At 39.5% G+C, this 13,387-nt stretch overlaps 1 protein-coding gene across 1 annotated transcript in view; it reads right to left on the bottom strand.

The window, feature by feature from the left end:
• The window catches only part of T265_04532 (hypothetical protein), a gene marked incomplete at both ends in the record, with an annotated part of 23,562 nt that extends 10,943 nt beyond the window's left edge, over window positions 1-12,619 (bottom strand). The window contains 3 exons of the mRNA XM_009169296.1: window positions 11,893-12,033; window positions 12,072-12,184; window positions 12,220-12,619. Of these exons, the coding sequence (XP_009167560.1) occupies window positions 11,893-12,033; window positions 12,072-12,184; window positions 12,220-12,619 (654 nt within the window). The remainder of the gene's footprint in view (window positions 1-11,892; window positions 12,034-12,071; window positions 12,185-12,219) is intronic.
• Window positions 12,620-13,387: the final 768 nt, after the last annotated feature.

Here is a 13,387-nt window from a genome sequence, read left to right as displayed (position 1 = left end):
AAAAAAACAAATAATATATTGTATAGGTTTATTTATATATATATATATATATATATATATATATACCATAAGCATCGTCAAGGGAGCCACTTTGACGTTGATCACGAAATTTCTACTTAGGAAGAACAAAGATGGGTTATTTTGAAAAAAAATATCCCTTTGTAAAGCAAAGGAAGGAACTAAAATGGTAGCTAGTAGTTTAAGCTTTTGACCAGTATTTTGGGGGAAATTAATAAAGCACGCTAGCAGCCCCATCATCCAAGATCTCGATTTATGCGCATGAAATACCAAGGTTGCGAATGAAATCTTAATTATATGTCGAGCTTGTCCAACTTGTCATGGAACTCTTTTCAGTGGTTTTGGTATATTCGTGTATAAAAGCACTACCTCTATAACACCGTTGCCTTGATGAGGCTCAGACGTCCTAGTTATTTGAACAAAACCCTCGAGTGAATGAGTGTAGCCATTGAAAAGCGAAGTCTTTTTCGTAAAAGCAAGGTAGAATTATTTTAAAAGAGAAGACCATGATGAAAAGACGGACCACATTTTAAGCGATGGTGAACAGGTGACGCCATCATTACTGGTTTAACTGGGCTCAACAAAAGAGAATTAAATCTCAAAAAAGTGCTAAATTTGGCCTCAGAACAAAAAAGTTGCAAATCCAAACATGGTAGGAGTCGGAAAACATTAACGAAATTTCCGCAGCTTAATCAAGAGGTTGTCATGCAGTCATATTAGGGTCTGTATTCCAGTGTCTGATAGTTGCTAGGTTTCCCGTCAGGTGCAAAACATGGTGTCTAATCGTCAGTATTTGGAATTTTGAATGCAAAAATCGTAGATGAAAGATAAAATGCTTGCTGTGACCAAAGGCTTAGTAGCCAGATGTCCAGTCATTAATATTGCGATGTGGAGATTGCAAGTTCAGGCCTTAGCTGATGTCTGCTACCGTCAGGTGAGTAACCTCTGGTGGAAAATGTTATTGGACGACCACCCTAAGCTGAGCTAAACGCAGCAGATTGGCGTGATTTTTTCATGTTATGCTCTTACAAAGGTCACCAATAATTGGAAAAATGGTCAAATTAATCATGAATTAACGCCGACCGACTAAGCTGAAAGTCACCAGTTACTTCAAACGAGTTTTTATGAACTCAGTTCCTTTGGTCAAAAACACTAATACGCTTTGATTAATGGAAGGCTGAAAAATCAAGCATTTTGAGGTGCACATACAACCCTAAAGGAGTGCTTGTTTATCAGGTTTGTCGATAATTTTGCTCTTATTCTACATTCAGAAGAGGTTTTCCTGTCCCAAATTTGCCTCAGACTGTTCCTCAAACCACACAATCCAAAGGCAGTTTTCGGTCGATAAGAGCCACATGTCAGCTCGAACATCAGTCGTGGCCCAATGAAACTGTTACAGAAAAATTCATGTGAAAACGCTAATGAAGCTGAAACAATTCTATCCCCTCTCAGGTTTCTGGGACAGATTGTATAACGTTTAAATGAGAGAATAATCGTGTTTCAAGATTGTTTACCAAAGATATGATTCTGTTGTCCTCAGTTGTATCTTTTCGCACCATTTGGCTCCACTTGGGCAGACGAATGAAAATCAGGGAGACGTACAAAGCACACAAATGATGGTAAACAATGTAAAATTCTATACACTGTCGCTATGTCGTTTCATCAAGTTTTGATTGTTCTACGCAGATTTAATTTGTTAAGACGAATAGAGTGTGATTTCTTACGCCAGTGAATGACACCAGTTGCTTACACAAGAGTTTGTTTTCATTCGGGTTGGTCCGACTCATCCATATCAGTTCGTAATTGGCTAAAATAAACTCATGGACTGCACACTGTTCAGGTAAATATGAACAGATGAACGATACATGGGACTTCAGATATCGTCGTCGCTGTTATGGTCACACTATGAACAGGGCACCACTTTAAGTACACTCATCTAATATATGTCCTTCTTGCACCTGGTTGACGACAGTATCCGTTGCTATACTCCCACAATTTACGCGTGTAAACGGATGTCGCCACATTGGACATACAGCCTCAAATGTTCAGCGGTGATTTTCATCTGAACAACACACGGTATGATTTATTTATAATTCCAAATGGTGTTACCAGCAGTTTAGAATAATTTGACTAAAACTCATTGTCAATCGATACTTAGTCGACATAAGCAATCCCAACCATGCGATCAAGGTTGTTTCATTCGCCAGTTATGGTTGATAAACAAAACTAGTCAGTCTATGTGGCCCACCCATTTGGTCGGTCAAATATGAAGTTTGTTATGATTTACTCAAATGTTCGACCAAGACTGGGAGTTTGCATTCACCGAACGTAAGGTGTAAATGAGTTGTATTTTGGTCACTTTTTCACCAGTGCTAGGTAGTTACTTCAGAAATGTTCCTTTATAATAAACATCAATGTAGAGAAACGTAACATCCGTGTGATTATAACAGATGTTGGTCCAGGTGACTTAGTTACAAACTATCACGAACACGTGCTTCAGCCGGGATAATTTAAAATTCCCGCCAAAACCTAAGTAGAGCGTAGATGAGGGCATTTGGCAGTTAATTCATCTTTTTTTGATGATAAAATTTGGAATATACTCATACAAAGATTCTTTAGAACTAAGGATACTGCGTAGTTTTGCTATCATTGTGCTGGTCACACGGGCCCTAGACACGATACGCTTAGCTCAGTTTATACGAAAGGTTATTTGTAGTAAGCAGTCAAACCAAAGGTAGAAATAAAAACAGCGTAATTCATTGATTTTTCTTTCTGAATCTCTCTTGTACGCAAAAATTAGTGGTTCCCATAATGACGAAATTGCAAAACAAAACGTTTACAACATAGGTTATCAAGCCCACTAGGGTAATGTATAGTCGGCACAATAGAAGGGATAGTATAACGTTCCAGAGTGACCTTTTTTAAATTTAAGAACTTTTTTACTAGGCCTTATAGCTGTATTCAAATTCCTGATTATATCGATGAAAATGTCAGAGACCGCAAAACGCGACATAGACGGTTAGAACAACAAATTTATATCGTGCTAGCTTCAGGTAGAATTCAAGCGCAAGCACAGAAATTTAAAGTCAATTAGTTTGTCAATACCATATTACACGGAACACTAAGATATCGTGGGGCAGCTGAAACTAAAGTAAAAAGTTGGTTCATTTTCAGAAAATTATATGCACTTTGAGACAGAACAATTTTGTGGTCTGTATAACTTCTTCCGCATGTGCTTTTGTGTAATTCACTTGAATATCAATCGCCGTAATGCCGACAGACTACGCTAAATTAAACAAGATTGACTAGAAGATGTGGTCTAACCTAACTGCTTGTCTCTGTTAGCGCTGTCAGGCGTTGAGCATCCATATTCATTAGAATGGTGTCTAGTGAGAAACATCATGTCCCCTTGAATGGCGGTTGCCACGAGAGATATCCACAAACAAACTGCGTAATGAAATTAAAGCAACAACATTGGGTCAACGTTGTAAAGTCCTAGAGGTGAATAGCCCCATTTAATGGAATGAAGGGCGTATAGATAACAACCAAATATGACGAAGTTACACCAACCCAAACAGAATAACTACAAACGAAATCGAATTTTCAAGAGAACTAGCTCAAATGCAATTTCCCAGTGTCCAATGAAGACAATTACAATGACTGGTGTCAGGTACAGAAAGAAAGAAAGCAAGTGGAATAATTCAAGGCCAGTGATGTTTTCCGAAAACACCAAGGTCTTCAAGCAACAGACTGGAATTATAATAATTGTTTAATTGATCATCTATTAGTTTTCCAGTTGGTGTCGCAGAGTAAATAATGGGTCATTTTACCCTACGGAAAGCTGCAACAATGAAAACAGTGACTAGAGCAATTATGTTACCCCTCCTAACGATGGCTTTTGGCTGGGCTGCCCCTAACGTGCATTCGTTAGAATACTACCCATCAAGTAATTTTCCTCTGTTGGCAAACTTTGGCCTGATCTATTATTCATAACTCATACCACAATGGCTCCTTTGAGACCGCCATAATCTGCATCAATAAGACGGCTATTCGGCCTGTTTTCTGTCTGAAAGACCGAGAGAGCCCTCGATTTTACCAGGATTTTCACGCACTTTTGAACAAGAAGACGGCAAAGAAAGTCAGTCACGATTCTGGCTCAAGAACAAAGAAAAGGTGGAACAGAGATACAGTAGAAAATAGAACTTGTAATGATTAGTAATGCGCAGGTTTGATGACCGACATAATGGCGAAGTTATTTGTAGCCTCCAAAGAACGCCTAGCAAAAGGTATACCGATCTCCCATGAGTCGCGTATATCAAACCTGAAGGGACACACAAGAGTTTGTAGAACAAGGGCAAACAACCGTTATTTTTCGCAATTTCATCGAATTCTGACAGCATAATCGCCAGCTCTACGTTTATATTTAGGCTAACTTATGCCCGCCTGCAGCGTGTAAAATCTTTAATAGATTTAAATTCTTTGGAGACGGTTGTGACAAAAACAAAATTAAAGGAAACCGTGCGGCTAAACACGGTAAAGAACAAAGATCAAGGAGCGTGCTACCAACATTCAGTCAAAACAATACAGGAAATCGTATGGGCTGACAAGTGAAACAAGCTCAAACAATGTAGACAGTGATACAGAAATTGAATCAAATCTATATAGTCCACAGTCGACTTCCACAAATCACTGTAGACTCCTGGCATATGGAAAATGCAAAGAACTACTGCGAAGACCACAGCCGTCATACGGTTAATAAAACAAAATGCTCTGATTAGATTTATGATGATGCAGTGTATAGCATTCGTTCAAATGGCCTAAAATTTTGTGAAAAACGAACAAGGACTTTTTTATAGGCCAGCTGGCTATGGCATCAGTGGTTTCAAGCGGCGAAATTGGTTTCAGTGGATAAGCTGCCCTAGCAACAAACTCAGCATTAACAACAAAAGCCCCCGAACCACTGTGACTTTTCCCTCTTGGACCTGTCTACACAAATGATTCCACCGTTTAAATTTTAGATATGATGTGTGATATTTTTAGCCATGTCAAGTGTCTTTTAATTTCATCACCTTGGAAAATGAGAGAACATTTCAGCGAAGCAAAACCTAAGTTTGGTCATTGAGAGTGACCATTTTGAAAAGTCAAAATCTCATCACCTTGGTTGATTTTAAAGTGAAGGGACGCCGAATTCATGCCATGTCTATTTCTAAGTACAAAAATATCATAGTATTTTCTGAACTTCCCTTGACCGATTAGGTTTTATTTAAGATGTGAAGAAAGAGCCATCGAGCTCATTTTTAACGAATAGTGTCATTTTTGGGGAACACATTCAATAGCAGTTTCTTTCACCCACTGAGTTGCTTTGATTTCAAAATTCTTCGTATATTAACAGAACGCATGAAAGTTTTGCAACACAGGCCAAAATAAATATGTATATTCTACCTATTATTCAAAGCAAAGTCCCTTGTGATAAAATCCTTATTTTCTTCACCAATAATATTCAAGAAGGTGGCAATTTACCACCCGAATATTCCCCTTGCCCCCAAATTTTGCCTAAGCTTCTAAGATGTATCAGTCAGTTTTGAGGACACTGTGCAGAAGCTTTCCGAAACGGATTAAAGTTTCTCACGTTTAATCACACGTTCACTGCCGATGCTTTGTTCCCGCACAATCAAAATTATCTGAATGCCTTATTGCAAGGAGAAGATTGTATTTGAATGACAAGAAGGACTTAGTACTAGTCCGTTACGATCATTTCAAAGTTTTACATCTCCAGGTACTCATTCGGACAATCTTGTTAAAAATGTCTGCATCAACGCCACTGATATCCAATAGTGCCCATGCAATGTAGCGTCTGGAAGGTAGACCAACGCCAATTGTCACTTAGTGCTTGCTGATGAAACGTCCACCACATAAGACGTGCTAAGCAGTTTTAAATCAGTCTATACTAACATCAGGGTTAATACGGGGCCAGAACAAAACAGACATTTAGGCTTTTCTTGACGTCAGTACTGAAAAGAAGACTGAAGGGACAATACAGCGCAAAGTTGACAGAAAGGAATGTGTAAATGTCAGTATACATTCTTCGATAGATTCGTTTGGTTGTAATAGAAGCAAGCCCCAATCACATGCCTGATTGAGACAGAAGTGACTAGATGCTCCTACCGCCGACCACAAGAGGAAATAGAGTTGTTGGAGCTCACTCTACTGAAGAATGGAAATCCTGGACGGTTCGTACTCAACACTCTGCGATCTGTAAAATTTGTGGAGAAGCTCATCTGCATGAAGCCCCCATTCAAAGGCAACTCACTTGCTGAAATAATTACCAGAAGGCCTAGAAGCTCTTTTAATACTGCATACATGGCTGCTAACTGATGGTTAAAATTCAACTCAAACCCGACTTCCAGGTTCACTTAGAAGGGCAAATGGACAGTTTATTTCCTGCCGGCTTTTGTGCGTGTGCTGGTGCTGGTGCTGAAAATCATACTGTGGTCTAACGACAAGGCATTTGTCGAACAGAATGCGGGAACACAATTGCATGCCCCTAATTGTTAGCTGAAAGAAAATGAGCTCAAGTTCATTGCATCAAATTTGGTAAAAAAACCCGTCACTCCACTGGCAAAGAGCAGGCCTTTTATATCACTGAGCGGTGACCTCTGAACCGATCAGGACTGGTGCCACCTAGACTATTAGTGATAGCAGAGGCAACTGTATTCTGACTGTTGGACCCACAACTTTGCCTCCGAAATAAACTTGCGTAATTTCTGAACCTGAATTGGCTTGCAAAAATCCAGTCCCACAAAATCCTGTCCGACACTAACATCGCTTACTCGATTCCGCGAGCCACTGGCATACCTCTCGTTCAACTCGCTTTTCTGGATTTATTTCACTAAATTGTGTGTCCCCATCACTTTGAACCCTTCCATTGAACTTTTTGAACCATACAAATTTGTTACGTATTAGCCAAAAGGAACACAGACAACACACTGAGCATTCTACCCTCGTTCTTCTTGCAACTTTTAGAGGTGTATTTAATCAATTTTTAGTGAACAGTGTCAACAGTTTCTGAGGAAGACTGTGCAGAAGAACAGCCCCTGTGTATTTCTAGGAATAAAACTTGCACACACGGGATTTTCGTTATAGAGTTATTGGAAGTTTGCAAAAATGTGTATTCTTCTTTTGGCAGTTACTCTTTCTTCATCTTTACTTGTTACACAATAAAATATTTGTAACCTAAAATTCAAAATCGGGTTCTGGAATTTTTTTGAAAATTACGTGTAATGAGACAAGTGGAATGCAGCAACATCCTTTTCTCTCCACAGTCTGACTTCTGAGAGACCGCATATCCCTTTAAAAATTTTGTTTGTCCTGAGAAAAATCCATTTCCAAGTATCTGCATTCCTGTAAATTTTTCATGTGTTTCCAAATAAACTTGAGCATATTTACATTATTTTATTGTTTGGGATACACACAGTTTTCTAAAATAAAGCAAAATCCATAGTAAATATCAGTAGTTTCATTGATATGTGATGATATTCTACAATAACCGCAAAAGCTATTGCTAAAATGATGCTTTAATTGGAAACAACCTTTAGGTGCCTAGATGTCGTACTGCTTGACGGAAGCAACAGGGCTGAGATGTTGTCAGGCTGCCCAAATATAGCCACGTCGTAAATATTTTTAACAAAACAGAAAAAACACTTAATGTCTTGGACTACTGATCTAATTATATATTGATGCTGAAGTTTATCGTTGAGTTATACGTTTGTAGACGTGATGTGATGTCAGATTCAAAAGCCCGGCTTGGTGAACTGACTTTAATAAACCCACAAAAATGGTGCCACGCATACAGACAGGGCAATGAATGAACAATAAAACATTTGTAAAAAGTGTGGTAGTTTTCAGGAATACCTATATTTTGGATAGTTGAACCATCTATCCCAGTAAAGAGTCACTCGCGTTCTTCAGTAGCTAAGCTAAGGACTAAAAGACTGACATTCATACTTTGACGCGGTCATCTAGCAATTCTTCCAGGTGGGTATTTCTTGAAACTCAGATGTCGGCGTGGGTTGGGCTCCGCACTTCTTTCTACTCTTCAGTATTATTTAACAAATTTTCGCTGCTTCGAAAATCACATGCACGTGCCAGAATGGTTGTAAGAAAGACCGCACCCATAACAATGACTAATGAATGCACAAGTAAGTTCGTGTAACTTTGCGCCATGAAACAGTTTTCAGGATATTGTCATGACGGAACAATCTGCGAACTAGCACTACTTACAGAATCTAAGGCGGGAACATTATAACGGTGCAGTAAGATGAAACCCATAGACCTCTACAAAAAATTGGCAAAAGAATTTCAAGTTTTACGTCCCACAACTGGGTATTAAAATACCTCACCTGCAAACAACCTAAACCAGGATTAAGCGTTACTCTTTTACTGAAAGCTACGGATAGCAGTTTGAACCCAACAGGTCAGAAGCCTGCCACATAGATGAGCGGGCAATTTCCCCTGTAAGAAGACTTTCCATTGTTTTATTTCAAATAAAATCCAGCAATTTATTTTTCAGTCAGAGCAATTGACATCCTTTATGCTACCTTGTTTTCTCTGTCAGTTTTCTACAATTCCTTGGGGTGTCAGCAACAAGTAGTCAAAATTAAATGAAAACTTAATCCATTTTTGGTACTACACAGGACTCAAGTGAATCTATGGGCAAAGCTAGCCTAAAGATTTCAATGTTCAAGTTATTAAATGTAATGGCAATATAGATAACCTCAGGTAACCCGTAAGGAGTCTATCAGTACTTTGAACTCAAGAAGATGACTTCTCCCGGTCAGTTAGTCGGAATCATTGGTAACTTTCCTGCTTAAATGGATATTTTCAGCTGATTTAAAAAAATTCCAGTTATACTTCATTAAAGTAGCCGAACCGTTAGTTCATGTGTCATCATCAAATCAACGGATTCAACTCATGTAACCTTGGCCGAATTTTCATTGCTTACTCGCGGTAATATATGAATAAGTTTTTTTCAGGTAGCAGACGAACCATGAAGAGCAGCTGAATACTTTTGCTTGTATATTCAGAATGCATCATCTAAAAAACTCAAACTTTTCAGCCACTGTTGTAAGAATCCTATTCAAAAGAAGTAGCCTATCGCAAACGCTTCCGTCAGAAAACTGGAAAATTTATTTTTAGACACGGTGCTGCTTTTGTTGTTGCTGCCCAATCACTTATTCGTAGTGAGCACCAACAAACGTACTAAGCTGACCCAGCCCTGGTACCAAACGTTCTGGATGGGCCTGGTAAACCAGTTGCATTACCCACATGTATGACCAACCAGTTGTACCCCAAGAGTGTTTTGTTAAACCCAATGGAGTTGAAGGTTTGCGCGTACCACTTTGTGAAATGCAGTTCGGCAGAAGAGTATGTTACAATACTTTGTCTATTATAAGCCGAAATCGTCCCGTTTTCTTATCCAGCACGAATTTGCCAATGGCTTGGCTAAAAATTAGTGGTAAAAATCACATGATCTGATACTTGTCTAGTGGCAGAGATCATTCAGAATCCAGAACGTTAGCGAGCGTCATTAGAAAAGGTATTTACAACCAACACCATACATTTACTCATTGATGACGGCTGGACAGATGATAGAGGGTCTTTTAGGTCCTACTCAAGCGGTTGTCTGTGTCACTTACTTTAACAGTATAAGGGGTGATTTGTTTAAGTAAATGAATTCAAGCTTTGTATGTGCCTGTCTAAAATGCTGCAAAATCTAGGGTTCACAGTGATTATGTTCATGGCCATAAAAACAAAGGCGGTGAACGTCTCAATAAAAATTTTGGCAAGTGAAGCAGTCAGTGTGAACGCTTTCCGCATGGCTAGGTATGAATGAAGGCTGAAACATATTCACAGTAAATAATCCTGAGAGATGATAGGGCATAATTGGGCTGTATCTAGTCATCTGTGACATTTTTAAGTGGAAAGTTTGACAGACTCCAATGTACTTTCACGCCCTGTGCGCAATTTAAAATTGATACTCAAGTATTATACTTTGAGCTGTCTAGCTTCACTTTTTACTGACTCTTGTGCAGGTTATATCACGTATGGGCATTTTTGCGTACTGAACTTTTGTTTCTTAGAGCCTCGTGCAATCAAAAGACCAGTTAGCTGTATGTATAAGGTGATATCTTAGATGGTGTTGTAAGTTTTACCTGTAGAGCTTGACCCAAAAAGATAAAGCAGAAGAGCATGTAAATTTAAATCTTCTTAGTGACGATACGATATAGGATTACGTATTTTTTAAAATTTTATAGTTCTTAGTACCTTTTCTTGTTTCCGCAGAAACAACCAATGCAGCATACAAACTTTAAAGCACCTGAACAGATTACATTTGATCCTTGTGTTACGAGAAATTGAGAGGATATACGGTCTCCTTATAGGGTTACCAACACTAATTACAGAGATTAAATCCGTCGATCTTTTAGAAAATTAACCAAACCACAGTTTCGTCATCCTAAAATTTATTGCATCAAGTCTCGTTATCACCCTAAATTCTATGTTTTAGTCTGTTAAATTGATGTAGGTCCCTAAGGATTTTGGAGGTATACAATACTGTATACAATACAATACTGTCATGTGCACAGTTCAAAACATCGCAACGTTCTAGGTTATCCTGGGTTAAGATTTCCAAAATATGTTTTTAAACCACGAAGATAAGTAAAATCCAACACAATGCATGACATTTACTACTTTTATTTTCGACTGTACCGTATTTACCACAGTTTTTACGTTTAAAATTTCGTGCGACAGGAATTTTTCCTTCGCGAAACACTGAGGGTCTGTGCAGTTATTTTAACTTACTTTTCCGCAAACTGGTAATGTCTCTTAGATTACTGACGATATCTTTGTAAACCGGATACCAAGAGTGGCGAAAAAAGCTGTCACCATTTGTTCACAAACTAATTATCGTTCCCTCCTCTTGGACTTCATGGCCACTATTCATTACCGTTTGAGTTATTTATACTTCGAAAAACTTTCCCAAGTACTATGAGCTCTATATAGTAGTCAAAAGCGTGGTCTTACAAAGAACCATTCGGGATACATCAACCACAAACTAAGCTACCCAAAGAGATGGTCAAACTCCCGTTAAGACCATTTCACTCCAGTCTAAAATTTTTACCATTTAAGAACCATCCGCACACTGCCAACGAAAGTCTCCAAACGTGGTCCACAGTGAATAGCTTGTATATTGTATTCTTGACTATGGTGCTCAGCTGGCAGGCGTATGTTCGATGCATACAATTTTGTCTTCAACTTCACCGAGATTTCTGAGCATGAATTTCGATTACAACTACGCAAACCTTTAATGCGATTCCTTGATAATTGACCCTTTAAAAGACGCTACGGTATTACGGCGCAAACAAGCCTTCTCCGTCGTCCACACCGAAGTAGATGGATAAATTTACATCCGGGCAGTCTATCTCTCGCAAAGCCAAGCCTGTTCAAATGGACTAGTCATCTGCACGTTGGATACATAATAATATATATTTCTGCATTCTTCGTAGATTTCTGACGCTGGTTTAGAGAAATCGATCCTTCTAACCGAAGGACACATGAAGCCTTTCACGTCGACCCTTGAAAGTGCTGTGCGGTCATACCTACTCAGATGGTCCACTTCCGTCAATAGCCGGTGCAGATTATTCATCACATATTCGTTCTCCGCGTTCAACCCCTGACTGTTGTCCTAGGATCATTACCATTATGTTTTGTGTCGTTGCCGACTTGGGATGGTACCCTTATTACATCGCGCCTAGCACTACTGTGCTAATGTATCTTTAAAAATTGTAGTATATATAGTTAAATGACCAAACGTACCGTTTCTGGTGAATACGCTCCAGGACCTGGCTTTCTTCCAGCATCTCGGGGCAACTGGGTTCTTGCTGAGAGAGAATAAGCTGGTGGAGCTTCTTTGTAAACATTCATTGCAGTGATTTTGTAAGCGCCAGCCCCTGGAGTCTGTACACAAAATAAAGAATCGTTAGTCTGCCACTTACTTCGCATGACATAGACCGCTTTCTCCGTCCTGAAATAGAATAACTTGGTGCAGATGGTTTCTGGCTGCGAACTGTCCTGCCAAGCATTGGATCCACAGTGTATATATTCGGGCCTAATGATTCGTAGGCTTGTGTTTAAAAAGCTTACCCGGAATGTCGTCAAACCGCAGACCCTTGTGTCTTGAACTCAGCGAGTAAGCTGGATGTTTTGGGAACACCTGTGGATCGCATTTTTCAGGCACATATGCTCCTGGTCCTGGAGTCAATGATTTCTCAGCTTCTTTCTGTCTGCTTGAAAGAGAAAACTGGGGTGAAAATGCCTTCCCAGTGTTAAGTATTTTAGAATCAGGGTTATAACAAGGTCCAGGGCTGCTATCAACAGTTTCCTGTTTATGTTTTATCCCCAGGCTCCACTGAGGTTCACGAACGTGGGTCGAACGTGTATCATGGTCAGGGTAGCCCACTAATGGCGGGAGCTGGTAACATGGTCCGGGGCTATTATACATTGCAGCTACTGGGCCCCGAGGTTTCGTGTAATTGTACACCATTTTGGGTTATTTTTATGCGAGAGACGGGAGGTTTGGCGCGTGTAATCTGGCGGAAATTGATTTGCACTTTGATTAGTGACGTCCTTTGGTGTTATGGCAACCTCGAAGTTTTGTGCATTTTAACAAATTTCCGTGGGGGTGATGGCTTTTGTTAAAAGCTGTGAGAAGCGTCTCACGCATGTGCGGAAAACAGTGCCATATTTAAAATTTCAGACTGAATAACAACCATATAATAACAATAACAGCAATTATGGCGGAGCAACAAGGACAGTCTCCCCGTACAGTAAGAGTCCTCGAGCAAACACTCTTCCTCCTGCCCTTCATTTTTACTGCCGGAAACCATTTTATTCGCTTACATTCCTAAGTGCTCTCCATTTTTAAGTCATCCACGTAAATGCAACAGAACACAGCACTTTTGACAAACTGTTCCCAAACATAGCCAAGCTGTATTTGATGCCTAGCATGACATGTTGATTGGAAAGCGACAGAAATTCGTTAATATGCTTCGAATGGGTATCTTTTGTCCCTCCTTAAAAAAGGTACTTTCTTATCCACAATGTGCCCAAGAAACCTTATTATCATTGACGCTGTGACAATTATCATGAGCTCAAGTGTTCTACTGCACCGGAACATCACACCCATTTCCGCGACTGCATCATCGGTATATCACATGCTGTGTTGTCATCAGATATGGACCTTCTGCTCACTCAGTAGCACGAGCCTGTAGGTGAGGAAGACGTAGCCAAAATGGTTATCATCTACCCATCC

This window comes from Opisthorchis viverrini (assembly GCF_000715545.1).
Source record: "Opisthorchis viverrini unplaced genomic scaffold opera_v5_75, whole genome shotgun sequence".
Lineage (NCBI taxonomy): Eukaryota > Metazoa > Platyhelminthes > Trematoda > Opisthorchiida > Opisthorchiidae > Opisthorchis > Opisthorchis viverrini.
Note: the sequence above shows the minus strand (reverse complement) of the source record. Positions and strands in the feature narration are given on the sequence as shown.